Genomic DNA, 18,557 nt, shown 5'->3' with positions numbered 1-18,557 from the left:
TGTAAGCAGCCACAGAAGGAGGAATGTGGGAAGTCTGGATCTCTATTGAGACAGTTAAGAAGCTGAGAGGATTGAAACCATTGAAACCACAGGATTCTGGGAGGTCAGCAGCTCCAGAGCAGAGGGATTCAACCAAAACAACCTTTTGCCACAAAGGAAAGGCTGATTGGTCTTATTCCCTTCCCACTAGTTCAGTGTGACCCTGATCCATCACACATGAGGTAGGCTGTTGACTTTATTAGCATCACGATTACGTCCCACTGTTTAAAGGCCTGTGTATGGCAGCTTCCAGCCCCAGTAAAACCACAGGACCCTTACACACACACAGACACACATGCCCACACACTCCTCTCTCTGCGGCGTGGCCCCCATTAAACTTTAAGGGTTTCTACTTGTCTGCCGTCACCAAAACACTGGGCAAGCTTGTTCTCTTGTCAGTCCCTGCCCACCCTGCTGCCCGCCACATCATGCTTTATTCATACTGTCACATGGTTTAAAATGCCGACACAAACCACACTGTGACACCGCGACACTGTGCCACCCAGTCACACTGAGCATCACCCGCTGTCTAACTCGCTTCCTGCAGACACTTTGAAGTAAAAAGACAAGTTTTAGGGCCAATTTAATGTTGGAAATAAAGGCAAGGTAAGGAATAAGGTTTAGGAGAGGAGAAGCAGCAGAGCAGAATAGGGATTTCAGGAGAAAAGACAAGTTAAGCTAAAACTGCTTTCGAAGTAAACCACTGCTTTATACGCAGGTGTCACATGGAGCTTGCAAAGTGTGAAACTTTCCAGGAGATCCAAATTAAATATTGTGGGTTTGTCATCATAAAAAAAAAGAAAAAGAGCAAGACCAAGAGCCTACAGCCACATAACATGCTTATAATGACAATCTAAATGTTCTGATGTGGCAGTGTGTATAGCATGTTCAGCATCTTAGTTTTTCATGTTAGTATGCTAACATTTGCTAATTAGCACTACATCATTGGTTCTCAACCAGGGCTTGTTTAGGGCAGTGGTTCCCAACAGGTGGGCCTTGGTCCAAACGTGGGTTGCAGGTCCATTCTGAATGGTCTGCAAGTGACTTGTGAATCTGTCAAGAATGTAAAAAACACTTAATTTTGAAGAATGGACCTATAGACTTTGTAGCATCACTGGTCTTGAAGCAATAATATGCTATTTAGTCACTAAGTTTTAAGTAATTGCACTTTATTTTTGCATTTTGTTTTATTTCATTATGTTCTAAGCCCACATGTTGTTTACATTTTGTTAAATATGTTGTAATTTATCTTAGGAGTGGACCTTGAACAAATAAGTATGGAGAAGTCTGGACCCCTTGGCTGGACCAGTTGAGAACCACTGGTTTAGGGAATTACAAGGGGTCCCCATAAAAATGGGAAATACTCTATTCTCACTATCTAATTCCTTATAAAAGTGAGCCCAAAACAGCTTAAGACCCATTCATACCTGGATCCATCTCACTCTAACAGCCAACATGATGGCCAGATGGGTCAATGACTCCAAAACTTAGTGCTCACATGTGACCTCAACGACTCTGTAAGGACTTTCACCCAGGAGACTGCCGTTTGTGTCCCATGTGAAACATGAGTCAACAATGACTTGTCTTAACCTTAAGTACTTACATCCCTTAGGTAGTAATGTAACATTACGTGACATATTTACGTTCCTTTTTGATGTACTTATATCCCAACCGTGCCGCCATCATGTAATTTAACAATTTATGTAGCATGAACATGTAATGCCGTGCTAAGAGGTGGTGGTCATCTCAAATACCATGTTGACTTATCAATCATAACTTCCTATGAAGTCCTTATTGATAACTCAGTGATATTTTGTCTGGGTTCACTGATCATCTATTACTCTTCTCAATGGAAGTTTGTTCTGAGGTTTTTGATGGACAGAAGTCTAATTTTGGAATGAATCTCTGCTTTACAGCCTCAGTTAGACAGTCACTGTTTGAAAACTGACAGATTGCCAGACATCATGATTAAAACACTGGCATGAAAGTATATCTAATTATGGAGATTACCTCTACTTGAACCCATCTTTACAAGATGGCAACATTGTTAAATGATCTGTATTTGAATATCAACCGATGACTATCTCATGTTGAGATGCTTTGAGGGGAGAAAACTGCTACAGGAAACGAGGCGTATTTATCTCACCACGATGGCAGAATCTTTCACTTGTTTGACTGTTTTCAGCTACTTCCAAACTACTTGTCACTGTGTCAGGTAAATGATGTGGAGGTGGAGTTGTGGCAACCTCCCTAACACTAAAGTCTGTAAGTTTTCATCCTACTTTTCTCACAGAAGATAATTATTGTACATCAGATCTTGTATAATGCTCATTTCCAGCCTTTTTCCTCTGAGAATTTCTCTGGCCATGTGTGTGAAAGTTAATATGATTAAGTTGTACTCTACTTCTGTCTCTGGAGCTCCAGAAGGAAACTAGGAGGTCAGAGACAAGGGTTCACCAATATACTAACATGTGATGGCTCGTAATCTAACTGCTACTAATCAGGATGTATATCTTATGATGATTTAAATGTCTGGCCCAAATTCATTCAAAGCAATCCATTCCAGTTTCATCAATAGTGGTCACAATCTAAGTTTTTGCTCTGATTTGTGACACAGATCTGGAATCTGATTTTTCCAGGTCTGATTTTTTTGCAGTGCAATCTCTATCTGAGCCGTCATATGGAATTCACCACTTTTACGTCACCCTAGATCGACTTTCGTTACAATACTGTACTGTAGGAGTCACTTGGTGAATACAAACGTGGAAAACAGCTGGCATTGACAGATGCAGGTAAAAGTAGCCACTGACAGCTTGAAATATGATTAAATCTGTATCAGTGAAGCCATTCATGTTACGATCCCAGCTCTTCTGGCTCAGATTCAATATCCACGTACAAATCCATACAGATGTAGCAGCCACTGCTCAATAAAAATACATAATTAAAAATTTGGCTTTCCTTCTTCTTTTCCTTTTTATCATCCGCTGACGAATTCTCTGGCTTTCGCTGCACCACCACTTAAAAATGAAACCATAAACACTGAGTGCTATGGCCTTCTTGTTTACATACGGACCGCGGCGTGCTACATCTGTGTTATTATTTGTGTGCGAGTCAGTTCAGGAATGTGACCAATTTAGACTGGAATTTGACCATTTTTTATGAATATTGTGAACAGCCAAACAGAAAAAACCTGAATCTGATCAATAAATCCAACTAACAATCTTGACCCACAGCCTGAAAGCAATTATACACCTCAAGTTAAATCACCTTATTTTTAAGAATTCTTGGCTTAATGAGAAACTGTTGCTGTCTTTTGTTTTTGTGATTCATTATCCACGCTCATGTTTTCCACATTCCCTGCATTTAATTGTGTTTTTGTCTCTCAGCCATCCCACTTTGGGTTACCTCTTTGGCCTCCATGTAAGATTTGTTCCATACAAGGCATTCCTCTGGTCTACGGGTGATTAGATGTTTGGAGTTTTTGCCTACAGCTTAACTGATTACAGCTATATGTAATCAGGCATTGCTTTATTCCCAAGAAAAAGACTTTCTGGTTGACATATTTTCTCTTGGGTACTTTTTTTTAACCCTTTGAAACCTGGATCCATATCAGTTAAATCTGAGGAAATTTGTTTGATTTCCTTCTAAAACAAGGGGGCAAAAGGCAATGAGCAAGTTTGAAAAAAAAAGTCCCACAATTTGGAGGAAATTAGTGAAGGATGACAAGGAAATTGAAAAAAAGAGGGGAAGATCATTAGAAAATTATCCTTAAAATTTGGGGAAAATGCCTAGAAATCTATGTTTAGAAATATAAATGTAGTTATATAATATCTTAACTATATTTAGAGAAAAGGCAATGAGCAACTTGGCAAGAAATATCTCACAAATTGCAATCACTAAGTAAAGGGTGACAAGAACATTACCTAAAAATTGGTTTTAAAAAAGAGGGGAGGATTATTAGAAAATCATCCCAAAAATAGGGGAAAATTAAAAACTATATTTATAATTAGAATATAGTTATATAATACACATTGTACTTGTTTAATAAGAAAATATATAAAATAAATACAAATATGTATTTTTAAACTTTCAGCACTCTTTAAAGGTCATTTTTTTATTTGTACAAGTAATTTTTTGTAACCTTTTGGTAATGTCTCACTTGCTTTTGGGCCATGTCTTGTTATGTTGCTCATTGCATTCTTCTCTAGTTTTTGAATGAAATGAGTCCAGTTTGACTATTGCCTTGTCACTGACTCCTGGTACAGCTTTAATCTAAAAGTGGTGGCACCAGTGCTGTTAAAAGCTCTGCACTGGTGGAGCCCTGTGGGTAAAAGTTGCTCGCCCCCTACTGAGCGGCCTCTCTCCTGGCCCGCCGTCCTGACTTCCCTCCCCTGAGCGCCCGGAGCTGCTGGAGATGAGTAATCAGACTCATTACTGAAGCCTCTGGCCAGCTCCTCCATGTCACTGCATGTAATTAATCTACCTGAGCCAACTCATAGTGTAGAGCCCCCCGAGGGAGGAGAAGAGAGGAGAGGAGAGGAGGACATTAGTTGAGAAATGTAGGAGAAAAAGAGGAGGATTGGGTAGAGGAAAGTTGGGTGGTTGCAAGTGGTTGACAGCAAAGGACCAGATAAGGGGAAAGTGAGAGGAGTGGAATTAGGAAAGGAGGAGAGGAGATTAGAAGGGAGAGTGAAAAGAGGAGAGTAAGTAAGGGATGACAACAAGAGGAAAAGGAGGAGGAGGTAGACATAAGGAGAGAGGAGCAAACAGGACGTAAAGGGGAAGAGGACAGTGAAAGGGAGAACAGTTTGAATGAGGAGGAGGAGATAAGGGCAAAAGAGAGGTATAGAGATGAGAAGGGGCAATGAGAGGGGACAAGGGAGAGAGGGAGGCGAGGTGACACAAGGAGAAAAAAGGAGAGGGAGGGGAGGAGGTGTAAAAACTACAAGGTGAGCACAAAGCCGTCCCTGGCCTCATTACAGTAACACACCAGCCTGGCTCGGGTTCATTCGTTATCTGCTCCCGCACTCGTTTATTCTCTCGCTACATGAATTGTCTCCATGGATTGCATGTCCCCATGGATTGTATGAGTAGATATGGCTCGTGTGTCTGTGTGTGTGTGTGCTTGTGCGTCTGAAAACTGCCGATGTTAACAAAACAGAGCAGCTGGCTGGTGATGGGGGGTGGGGGGTGGGTTGGCGGTAGAAAAAGCGAGAGCGTGTGTGCATATGTGTGCGCGTCCACGTGCAGGTCACCCTCATGTAATTAGTCATGTTGAAGGATACCTGAGTGTGTGTTAAAAATATACTGCTGGCGCACACATATATACACACACACAAGTCCCCCATTTCAGTTCAGTTCATTTCATTTCAGTTCAATACAATTTAGCATTTTTTTTGCACTAAATTAAAAGATACAGTTCAATCAGTTGATAAAAATGTAAACGTTAGGTCTTTATACCTTACCTGTTATACCTTACCTTACATGTTAACATTTTTTACACACAGTTTCACTGATTTGCTCCCCTCTCTTTCTCAGCTACATCAGCAGTGAGCATGTGCTTTGGCTGTTATTTGTTCTCAGTGACTTCCTGTAATGCGATCATAAAAGAATATGTGCATGCAAGTGAGGTATATACTTTATGAATGTGTGCATGCAAGTAATTAGCATTAGCAGATGCAATTTGTAAGAAACGCAATGCTGCCCTGATTGCATTTTCACCACCATCACCAGGGGACCTTCATATTGAAAGTATGTGCAACTGCCATCTGACTGTATCTGTTTCCCTATATCTGCTCATGGCAACTGAAGCATGATAAAGGTTTATAATGGTTAGGCAACTAAAAGTGCCTGGTTAAGATCAGGGAAAGCCTATGGTGTCAGATGTTGAAAACAAAGTCTACGCTGACTGGAAGCATGCAGTGGGCATTCATGTTTGAATATTTAACCAATACCCCGCCATACCTCAATTTTTCCCCTTGCATCAACTAAGTGTTCTGTAATAGCCTGTATAATACAACAATAGACAATCTCCAGCCTCTGGTGTTGAAGTCCTGTGCTTTGTATACTGTATACCTTGTATACCACCCACCCACCCATCACCTATATCATGTGGACTACAATGGTGTGTTCAAACAGAAAGCAAAGTGCAATTTCACCTGAGGCTGAGTTAACCCTGTTATAGTCCCCCATGTTAAAATGGCCAACTTAACAGCAGAACTAAACATGTTTACAGCCTGTAAAAAAAAAAAGCTCTCAATAGCTATTTTTTTTTAATCTGTAGAGGGAGTTATTTTTTATATAACTCACATGGTTAAATGTTATTAAGGCCTAAAGTTACATGTGATTTATGCATAACAATGACAATTCGGCAATGTATCCCTGGGGAAACCCCAGATTTACAGAGTAATGGCGTAGCTGTAGCTGTGGCTATTTCAGTGTGTTTTCAGTTAGTGGAGGTAACTGTAAGGTTTCGGTCACCTGCAAAAGTCTTGTTTTGCGTTTTGGTATACACACCAAGGAATCAGATGATCAATTATGCCAGTATTGTGTTGTAATGGTTTTAAGGCTGTTTTTTTTTTTTGCAATAGCATTATCACAGTTAAACATAGCTGTAAATGCACCATGCTAACAAAGCTAGCAGCTAGCGCTAGGGTTCGCGCTACCCTCTCATCCAAATATGGTCACTTCTTGCTCCAAAAAACCGAGATGGAAATTGCCAAAATGCCAAACTCCAGGTTTCAAAATGGGAGTCCACAAAACAACACTTGATGTCAGGGTGGCTACATTGATTATTGAGTCTGGTTTTGTGGCCTTGGATTGGAACCCAGAACTTGGCAGCTAATTTTGATCACTCATGTCTTTAAAGTTGACTTTGTATGTAATCATGTTACCTCTAAAGTTCACCTTGAGCTCTAGCTAAACACAGGCCAAAAATATCACCCCTTGAGGATTAGAATTTGGCTTTATGTCTGTGAATGCACAGTTAGCTAGGTATCTCCAAAATGATTTGGCAAAGACCATCAGTGGCATGTAAACTTATTTTGTAGGAGGAAGTGTTGCAAAAAAGATATGTGTATGTGTACTGTACACGTGTTACCCTGCATGTGTGCCATATGAATCACGTTTGTGAGAGTTAGGAAAGTCTAGACTTGAGCAAAGTCTAGACCAATTTGTGGACTGTGAACACAAAAACGAACACAGTCTGTCATCCACCTAAAATTTACTATGCTGCTCACAACAGTGCCAGAAGCATTGACTTACAGTGGGAACTTGATACACTGAGACACACACACACACACACACACACACACACACACACACACACAAACACAGTGTTTGATAGCCTATGTGTGTCAGTGTAATAAATCATGTAAAGCAGGTTGCTGGTTGTTGCTGATGCTACAGTCTCCGTCTGCTCCACATGATTAGGAAGAGGATCATGTGGAGAATCTCCATATGTCTGCTTCACGTTGGGTTTCCAAACCCCTGGGGAGGATGTGTGTATGTGTGTGTTTGGCCGTGAACAAACCAGTAGGTACCCACGCAGCTCGCATGCCTCCTATCTGTGTGTGCCTGCAAGCTCTGTGTGTGTGTGTGTGCGCGTGCCAGTGTGTGTTTTCCTGTGAGCATCCCAGTGTGCATCCATGCACACTGAGGGTCCCTGGTGTATTTCAGTATGCAAGTTCAATGTTTCAGTGTTTGGCGATGGGCTAAATAATGCACAAAGAGACAGTAAGATTGAATGGATGAGTGTACATCTACTGCTGGCTAATTTTCTCTGTGATTTATTACACTCTACTGTCCCAGTCACAGCCAGCTGTGATACATATACACACACTTCCCCACTGAGAATACTGAATACAATGGTAGCAAGGACACAGGTTCTCAATCATAGATGGATCTTCTGTGTGCTGATCCTCACCCTGCATTAACTCTTTCATTCTCATATTTTCCATAGATAAACACACTTATTATTACTCATTAGAACCTACTCGGAGAATGCAGGCCACAAAAACATTTACATCTGGGCTTAAAATGTGTGCAATGTACAATGTGCAATCCATAGAGGTTAATCACCCAGCTTTTAAGTTTATGGAACATTTTTATATCTTTCAGCTCATTGTTTTTTGTTTTAAGGCCCTTAAATTAACTGTCTTTACTGTTTTGGCGTACTTTTACTGCTCTCAGAGTTTTAATTTTTTTTCTGATGTAACACAATTAATAGGCAGAATTACAGGAACAGGATACAAAGTTGTAGCCATGGCTTTTGATAATGCTTTAAATGTGGTTGTTGCTGCAGATTACAAAAAAGTGGATATTTTTGTGTATCTGTCTGTTCTCAGCCTAATATTTTGTGTGCACATTTATGACTATGCTCAAGGACCTCTCATGGTTGCGGTGATTCACAATTGAAAAACCTGTTGAAACACCCGTTAAGTTGACTATCTCTTACCATCATTGACTGCTGACTCCTCACTCCTCTTAACCAGCCGGTAAGGGTGGCAAGCTATCAAAAAAAAGCCTGTTACAAAAGCAAAGAGCAAAAGGCATTCCAGCAACTTGTCTGAGCTTTGCCATTTGTAACAGGCTGCATTTTGTGCGTAACGTTGTGGCTCAAAAACTGACATCCATAGAAAAGATCTCTTTTTGAACTGGAGCATCTTCAGATTAGATCTATAACCAATATGTTATGATCTACTAAAGTAAGGTACAATAGTGACCTTTAGTGCCAAATATGCTCCCTGGTGGTGTTTCTCAGATATTGTGATCACAAGAATGAGATGGGCGAACAGATGAAGGAATGCGTGCATACGTATAAAGACAACCTGAAAACATAATGCCTCTTGCCCAGGCTGTCGCTGGCGAAGAGGCATAAAAACAAATCAGCAACACAGATGAATGTAGCTTTAAAAGTGAAGTTTGTAAACAGGATTGGGTATTGCACTTCCATGAAGTTGGTTGGCAGTTAGAAAACAAATGATCAGAATCAAAGATATCCTGATTTTCAGTCCTCGATGTGGTTAGTTGTTAGAAATTCCAAAAACACTGGAACCTACATTTCCGAAAGGGCAACTTAATAAAAGTCTTAATTTAGACCCTCCTTAAATGTTCATGTCTTTAAAACTCCACACCATAACTTTTCCAATATTTGTAGGCTAAAACCAGAGCCAAGTCAACCCTGATGTTTTTTTTTCTTCAGAGTTAAGAAAGTTCCTTCCAGACATTTCTACATCTTTTTCACAGGCGAAGTAATATTCCTAATGATAATTTGAACACAATGTGTAAAATTGGTGGAGTGTTCCCATATTATATGAAATTCGCCCTTGAAATTTGTTTGATTTATGTAATAAATGACAGTGAACATAAAGCCAGCATTCACTTTTATCAGAGTTGAGTAGGTCATGCAATGCAGATACAAAAAACTGCATAACCATGCAACAACAATGGCAGAATCACAGAATATGAACTCTTTTGTTCACTGTGATTGTACTATATTATACAAATTATACAAATTATTAACAAATCATATTAAAACAAATTGTTTATTTCTATGGTGTGTAAGTGGATGCTTTGTTGCCAGATTTCCCCAACATGTCCAAGAATGTGACACATTCATACATTACTAACTTGATTTCTGTGCCGCACTGTACAACTGAATAGGTATATCTGATAACCAACATGGTCCCTAATGTCCCAAATGTCCCTCCACCCTTTGTGGTTCTAGTTAATCTCAGCAGTTTCATTTTTGCACGGATCATGATTTTCTTTTCTTTCAGCATCACTTTCTCAAACATGCTCATCTTTTATATTCCACATACACACTCTCTCCATCTGTTACTCCCTCATTTGTTTGTTTCCCCAAGTCTGCTTGCTGAGCTTAGTCTCCCCTTCCTCCCCTCTGTCTCACATCATTCTTCCCATTCTCTCTTCAGTCTCTCTACCTCCTCCATCGCACTCTTTGTTGCATCGTCATTGTCTGCTCCTAATTCCCTCACCTCCTCTTTGGCTCTCTTTTTCTTTGTCTTTTTTTTGCCTTCTTCTTTTCCGTTTTAGTGGTTTGCCAGGCTTGTGTGCGTCTGTGTTTGTGTGTGTCCGTCACTCTACCACACCACTGCAATTCATCATCATTTTATCTACAGCTCCCTTAATTGGATCCTATCACAGTCCCACCTGACGAGGAGAGAGGAGGGGGGTGGGGAGAAGGAGGCTTACTCACTTACAACACCACATGGATAGGCTCACACGCGCATGCACACCGCGCGCACACACACACACACACACACACACACACACACACACACACACACACACACACACACACACACACACACACACACACAGCCCCTATGTCTAGCTACATAAATCGCATCAGATTACAATCTGCTTCTGCTGACTGACATCTACAGTATCTAATATACTGTCTATGAATAAGTACCTCATATAACCCCAGTTCAAAAAACTATCCCTTTAAAGTGAACCAGGGAATGAAGAAATGAATGTGTGAGCACGTGTGTGTATGTGTGCGCCATTCAGTTTGCCAGTGTATTGGAGATTTGCTGAGGAAGGCCTTTGTCCTCCAGCATCAGCATCTCTCAGCTGTAGTACTGGTGTAGTAATGAATGTATTGGAGTGTATCAAACACTGGGTATGGAAACTGTACATGGTGGTTTGGCATGATGATGTTCTGCAGTCCGATTTAGACACTTGTTAGCAACCACCTTTTTAAAGAAACATAACGTTCATGATTGGGGTACTTACTGACGCACTTTATGTTGCCGAACAAAAGGTGAAAGTCATTTAAGCTTGTGTTAATAACAGACTTGGTTTGTTTTTTTTAACTTTTCAAGCAAGAGACCCTGACACACCCTCCACCTGAGAAACCACTGGCCAAAGTGCAGAGGGTGAGGGTAATACACGGAGCCATGCTACAGCTGCTGCTGACTTAGCAGCCACATGGAGGCAAAAACGAGAGAAGACCAGAAAATATTCACAGCATTAACTCAAATGCAAATCAATTTTTTACAATATATGTAGCAGGGGTTCCCTACTCCATCTCTCTTTAAGTTAAGGGGTTCTTGACCTGAAAAATGTTAAGGACTCCTGATCTACATGCCATTTTTCTAGAAACACTGATGTTATCATGCCAGTGATGAAAGTCAACACTTACTCAGGGATCATAATGTTCAAAGTATATGAGGTAATTCAACAGTAAAAGCCAGAATTATTTTAGCAAAGAATTGTGTTTAACTTTGTCCACTTTATTCAAATATTCATCTTGATGCACAGCAATTATGGTTTTTTTTGCAGCTCAGCCTCTATTCAATAGGCTTTCAAGTACTCAGGTCACTGAGGACAGATCTGACAAAAACCTGTAATAACAACCCAAAAAGTCAAAATCTAAAAGAACACTCACTTGCACGAGGCAATTACAGAGACACAAACGACTAAATATGCACAAATTACCTTTCCGAAACACAAAAGAACTGTAGGAGCCATCATTACGATCTGTAAATCAACTTCAATAAGGTGCCACAGAAGTACTTTTCGTGTCATTATCCAACATCAGAGGCAGAGCGACTTCCAGGATCACAACGCTGAAGCTCATTCTTTTGCCTTTGTAGGGGTGAAAGAGGATGACTGGGTAGAGTTCAAAAAACAGCAAGTGGCTGCAAATCAGCGATGTGTTCCCCGAGCCCAGCGGTAATGCCGCAGCCGGCTCAAATGACCCAGAGCCCCTGACAGGTGTGTGACAGGCTGAAGAAAAGGCGGCCGGCAAAGCTGCCAAAGCCACAGTACCAGCTCCTGCTGCCTTTTAACTGCGAGGACTCGCAATTGGACCTATCACCAAGAGCGAGCGCTGCGGCTTGCATGTTAATCACATGTCTCGTTAAGTAAGTCATAATTGGTGTCGTTAAAATGCTTCCCCTCTGCCTCATGCCCTGATCGGAGCTGAGGAAATTAACATTGCTGAAATGGTCGCTCCCTATTAGCGGTGACAGTTTGACTGAAGGCTAAGAGGCAGGAATGAAGAGTGGGAATGAAGAGAGAGTGGCTTTGAGACAATCACACCCTGTGGCCATACACCTCAGTTTCAAGTCTTTGCCGCACCAGTCCATTAGTGCTGGTCTCTCTGTCTCACAATAACCAGCTGGAAAGCCTACAAATGGTTAAACCAGTGTGGCTGTCCTTGAATGGAGCTCCTGCTGACAGATTAAACAGCTGGGGATTGTCGGAGCAGTAAGATGTTTGATTAGGATTGGCTGAGATGGTAATCAGTCAATAGCAACCCCCTAGGCCAAGACAAAAAACTCACATTTATCAAGTCAACAGACATTGCAGGGGATTCCACCTTTAGCCTTACCGTAGTCTTCTGACACTGGATGCTGGTGCTGTTGAACCTCAGAGCCGGGACGCTGTGCGTGTTGCCCTGGATGTGGAAAATGCACTCATAGTTCCTCTGTCCAGATTGCGGCTGGGGCAGGTTCTGAGCCAGCAGGGTGATCGGTCTCATGACTCCTGCAGGGATATAGATCTGGGTGGAGGGCAGGATCTGAGGGCACTCCTGGAGAGCAGAGAAAAAAAAATGAATAAAGATATCAGGACGTGACAGGAAAAGAAAGCAGGAAGTCTCAATAGGATGCAGATGTGAGTGAACAGAATGTTCTAGACATGACGCTGTAAAGATGGGATGGGAAAACTGAAACCTTTTCCACCGACAGAGGAAAACACACCAAAAGTACATTAATGGAGCTACATGTGTCATTCAAAGCATGAATATAGCAGCAAACAACTAAGATTTAGTGGTGCAATGGTGTGCGTGCTTGTTAATGTACGTGGATCCCTCTGCACTGCAATCAAATGGCTGTTACCAGAAATGTGGATGACTTCGGGCCTCGGACTTTGGATGAATGACTTTAGACTTGACAAAATCGAACAAGATTTGCAACTCCACTTTGACTTTAAACAAATGACTTGTGACTTCACTTGGACTTGAGCCTTTTGACTTGAAAACAGTTGATGCATTCCCCTAAAGATTACAAGATCTGTTATTTAAAAGGTGTGCCACAAATCAATTCATTTTCTGAATCAACAAATGTGCTAATCTTTCCCAGCAAGTGGACGTCTACAGTGTGCTAGTTATCTACCTCAGCCTTCTCCATGTTGAGAGAATGTGCAGACAACCTCCGAATCTCAGATAAGCTCTGAATATTGTATAGAGCTCTTTTAAAAAAACTATTTATTCTAATTCGCAAGTCATTAATGCAATATTAGAAATGGCAGCATGACATTACAGAACTCCTTTCTGTGCATAATTACCTATGAATCCTTTTACTTTTTCCTCTCAAGAGCATCCAACCTCATAATTCTAGATGCATCCCAGCATCCTTTGTTCTCCTGGTGGAACATGTTTGAAGAATCAGGCAGCCTAAAACCTCCACTTACAAATTATCAACACTCTTGAGTATCGACTCTTGTCCTATTTATGAACCACTAAATATTGGATGTGGCAGTTTCTTGTCAAAATGAGTACATGCCATTTTGGAATCAAACCCTTCTCAGTATAATGAGGCTGTTATGGATATTAGGAATGTTTGGGCCTTAAATGAATGCACCAAAGGATATTCTAATTCTTTCTGCGTGGACAAAAATGAGAGCCTGAGGCAGCGTCTCTGAGGAACACGGACAGTGTTAATTCTACCATGCTGCACTGTTAGACAGCTACAGTGTAACGGAATAAAGAGGGAGATGAGTGAGGGGTCAGCGCTTCCATTCAGCGCTTTCCTGCTGCTCTTTAATCAATAAAAAATTGGCTGCAACAGTAGCTTTGCACCATATTAATGAAGGAAAAATAATTGAAAGCTCTAAGCATATTTTCAGGCCTAAGTGAATCAAAAGACAACACACAGCTGTCAGCTGGAATCCATGCTATATCGCTGCTCATGGTCTGGAATTCATCTGGATTTCAAACTGTGTTTTCATTTAGATTTAATGGCAACATGCTCATGCCTGGCATGATACTACAGTAATTACCTCTATAGCATTTTTAAATGAATGTCTTCAATTTATACCATACACTAAGATGTTTCACAACTATATAGCGAATTCAGTTTTAGCAACTTGTTTTGTTTTTGCTAAAATAAAGCAAGTAAAAAATTTTACAATTTCACTCATTAATGGAGTGAATAACTATATTCAAGAGATTAAACCCTATGAAACCAGAGCAGATTGGTGTCATTTTTTTTTTTTTTTCAAAAACATGGCTATGGTTGCATGTAGCAACTTGAGAGAAAATTATCCAAAAATTAGCAAAAAAATGAAAAAAAGTATGAGAAAATTACCTGAAAATTAGCAAAAACAAACAAAAAACTTAAAAAAGCTTCAAAATAATAATAATAACTCTGTAAAATAATTTAGAATATATAATTATAATAATTATTAGTATAGTTTTTTTTGGACAATTTTCCCTAGCTTTGAAAAAAAATTCCACACAACATTTATTGCCAAGTTTCTCATTGCCTTTTTTCCCCATGTTCCCAACACAAAAAAAAAAAAAAACAAACTGTCCAATTTTCTTAGGGTTCGTAGGTTTAAATACTTGTAAATCTGAAAACATCACAAAAAAGTGCCATCAATCCAGGTTTCAAAGGGTTAAGTGTCTATTAATCAAAGGTATGGAATTGAGTCCGAGGACTTGGACTCAAGTCACACTAGAGTCAGAAATTTGAAAATTTGACAAAATTAAAAAAGGCTTTCAATTTGACACCGATGACCTGTCACTTTACTTGGAATTTAGCCCTTTTACTGGAAAATACTGGACACCTTTCTCCAAGCCCAAAGATCAAAAGGTCTGTCCTGAATCAGTTAACTTCTCTTCATTTACTGTATCAACAAAAATTAATGCTATTCATTCCCAGCAAGTCGAAAGATAATTCTCAAGCTCCAGTTGTTTGAACTAATCCGACAGCATCCAATTAGTGTACGAAAACTATGGGTTGTCGACAAAAAACAAATCACAGTATGCAAAATGCGCGGGGTAAAAATTACAGATGGTAGCCGAAAACTACCAAAAAAATTGTTTTAACAGATTTTACAATTACAGTGTTTTTTGGTGCGCATAATGACTTGTTTAGGATTGTTTAGGACTTGTTTTGTTAAGGACTTGACTTGCAACTTGCCCGAGCAAGGGTGAGCATTGGGTCTTGACTTGGGACTTAAGTGCAAAGACTTGAGACTTACTTGTGACTTGTAAAACAGCGACTTGGCCCCATCTCTGCTTTCAACTGATAATATGGGAGGAATTCATTGTTCCAAAATGGAACAAAGTTTTTGTTTGTAGAAAATTCCAACTTATATAAACTCTGACTAAAAGACTTGTTAAGACATTACCTGCTGTGTCAGTGGAAAAATGGGCCTTTGCAATATCATAAAGGCTGTAATTACCCCTGAACAAGTTATATCCACTAATGTGTACTTGGTATTCATCTGGAGGTGCGGTAAACAATCATAAAGGCCATACAAATACCAAACTAGAATTTAAAAATTAAGTTGTATTACACTTTAAGCAACCATTAAGCAAACTATAATTTTCCTATTAGGATGGCAAACGTTTATATCTGCGATGATAAATCAGTGGGAACTGCATTCTATTTAATCAGGAATGAATGCCCAAAGTCAAACCGCAGCGGCATCCTGGTACTCTGCAGAGTGATCTCAGTATGAGTTTGCTCTGTGCAGAGGTACTGTCTAATGGAGCATCAGTAATGACTTGCAGATTGGCCTGGGAATGGCAGAGTGGATGCGGAGGGGGAGAGAGAGGTTTTGGACATAATGGCACCAGGAGACACCTCTGCTCCCTTCATGGCTATATAGCACACTCCCACAGTCAGATAGCACCATCACCATATGGGAAGGTAAAGGGTGGAAAAGTCAAAGATGTGAATGTTTGGAGATTAAATGACACTGGGAGCACTTTAAAGGTTCTCTATGCGACATTCAGAGCATTATTATAGCAGCGAAAACTCTTGCTGTGTTAAGATATAGAGGAGTAATGGCACCCTGAGCATAAAAGGAAGTCATGCTACCTCTGTGTGTGTTGTGAGCTGAGCTTCTCTGCAGCGGCTCACCATCAGTGAAGGCAAGACAGGCAAATGTTTGGGGTCCCCAAAATAATTTTGGAAAGGGGGCCCCATTGGCCACTCTCATATTGGCACATTTTGCAATGAATGTCATACACACAATGTTGGGTGTAACCATCAGTGCAACCATTCTGTCCTTCCTTCCTTGCTTCCTTCACCTTTGTTTCCTTCCCTTATTTACTTATTTCTTGTCTTCCTCACCCCCTGCTTCTTTTCTTAGTTCCTTGCCATTTACTGCCTTCCTTAGCTCCTTTTACACACTTTCTTTTCAAGGCAGGACACATTGTTATGCAGCTTCTGGCGGGGGGGGGGGGGGGGGGTTATTCTCCTTTGAGCCTGTATTATGTATTATGTTATGTGTGCGAACCACAGTTGGAAAGTTAAAAAAGCAACTGATAGCAGTTATCAGCTAACTCTTACTAAAAGAAGAAGGACACAGCTAAAAAAAAAACACACTACTTGGGAAAAGACTATGGTCCAGGAGCTCCTTGCCCTCCGACACTCTGAGGATGAGATCAGCCGCCATATAACAAGTGGCAGTTGATAATTGTTTTGACATGTTGTGCAGTTGTAATTGTTTATAAATTGCAGCTGACGTACGTCATATGTCACATTAGAGTTCTATGCTCTTGTATAACATGTCAAGCCCCTACCATCTCTTTTGCTTCTGCAATGCCAGCATGCTATTTAAAATTTACAAGCTCAAGTGGCATGATGCCACCATTGTTTGATTCTGTGTAAAAATGCAAATGAGGCATCAAGAAGGGACTTGATAGTGGCTCTATAATGCAATGTCTGTGTAAAAATAATTTTTGACTGGGCCCACCAGAGTCTACAATCACTACTTCTGTGGTTTTTGTTGTGGCAGGTGGTGTGGCAGCATGTTAGTGCATGTGAGACCCTGCATGTGTGTGTCCCACTGGCTAGTTAATCACCACTGCTCTGCACTGCTTTAATACAGTGGTTTGTTTCAAGAACAAACATTGAAACTTTATAATGATACAAAAGATTAAGGGCGAAGGTCATTTCATTGTGAGTCACTGAAATGCTCCTATCAAAAATACATTTGAATATCATGTTTTTCATCAATAAGTTCCCTTAAAGCTGTACTTAATATTCTTTTGATTGACAATGGATCAAATGATTGTCATGTGAAGCGTGTTCATAGTAGAAACAAACCCACACATAATAGTCATGCAACAGGTTGTGAAACGTCTTTTAACTGTTTCGGCTTTCAGGCCTTCCAACTCCACTCTCGCCAACCTCATCAGTAGCTGCAGCTGTTTTCAGCAAGAAGCATATATAGGCTGGTCCCTAAATGAGGCGAGGTGATAATTAGTTGATAATAGGTCAAGCTGGTGTTCTCCGATTTGTTCTGCTGCCCCCAAGTGGCCAACATAGAAAAAAGATTAACTTTAAAACTATCCATGAATGAAACACTCAAAACACTGATTGCCTTTTTTAAGAAGTAGCTATTTGCCAACCGTCGCGGTCCACTTTACAACCACAAGTTGGATAATGTGAAAGCTGCTGCTTGTAATTATCAGTAGGAGGCTGGGACGAACAGGTTTCTCCCAGTTGGCAGCTCGTTTTTACGGAGAATCTAACAGGATGCGAATGTGGCTGTGCGGTAAGAGAGAAGGCAGGAGGAGGAGGAAAGAACCGAGGAAAAGAGAGACAGAGAAGAGATCAAATCAATGCCAGCGAGCCCAGTGAAGCAGATTGTCAATTAGTGAGGCTGACAGTTAAAGTTTAAAGTATTCACAGATGGCGACAGACCGCTAATGAACTGCTTCTAGCCTCTAATAAAATGGAAAACAGGACTAAAGAAGCTCAGAAAGGGAAAAGGGAAAAAGTGTGTGTGTTTGTGTGTGTGTGTGTGTGTGTGTGTGTGTGTGTGTGAGTCTGTCTAGATGGTAGAGAATCTGGTCTGAAGTAGTTGTTGTTAATGTTAGACGGACTGGGCTTAAGCATCTGCTCCTATTGTGGCACTGAAATACTGTCTGGCCGCCACACACACACACACACACACACACACACACACACACACACACAACACACACACACACACACACACACACACACACACACACACACACACACACACACACACACACACAGTCCACTTCACATCTGTGCCTCTGCTTCAAATTCTGCTCCCGACTGCTTCAGGAACACACATGCATATGCGCACACACATTCTCCTAACGTCTGTCCCTTATTACTGATGCATCAGAGTCAGGATAAAAAGCACAGCGTCACATTCCTCTGAGGAACGCGATAATACGCACAACACGCAGCAACACACATACAAAGGCATTCTCTGCATCGAGCCTACATATACAGTACAAAGACTCACAATCGCACAAACACACACAC

At 40.7% G+C, this 18,557-nt stretch overlaps 1 protein-coding gene across 1 annotated transcript in view; it reads right to left on the bottom strand.

The window, feature by feature from the left end:
• LOC121946885 (plexin-A1-like) overlaps positions 1 to 18,557 on the bottom strand; it is a 321,677-nt gene that overhangs the window by 93,430 nt on the left and 209,690 nt on the right. Inside the window, exon 10 of the mRNA XM_042491694.1 lies at positions 12,404 to 12,604. Within this exon, the coding sequence (XP_042347628.1) occupies positions 12,404 to 12,604 (201 nt within the window). The remainder of the gene's footprint in view (positions 1 to 12,403; positions 12,605 to 18,557) is intronic.

The sequence above is a fragment of the Plectropomus leopardus genome, chromosome 8, assembly GCF_008729295.1.
Source record: "Plectropomus leopardus isolate mb chromosome 8, YSFRI_Pleo_2.0, whole genome shotgun sequence".
NCBI classification, from domain to species: Eukaryota; Metazoa; Chordata; class Actinopteri; order Perciformes; family Serranidae; genus Plectropomus; species Plectropomus leopardus.
The sequence above is the reverse complement of the archived record's forward strand: the minus strand, read 5'-3'. Positions and strand labels throughout refer to the sequence as shown.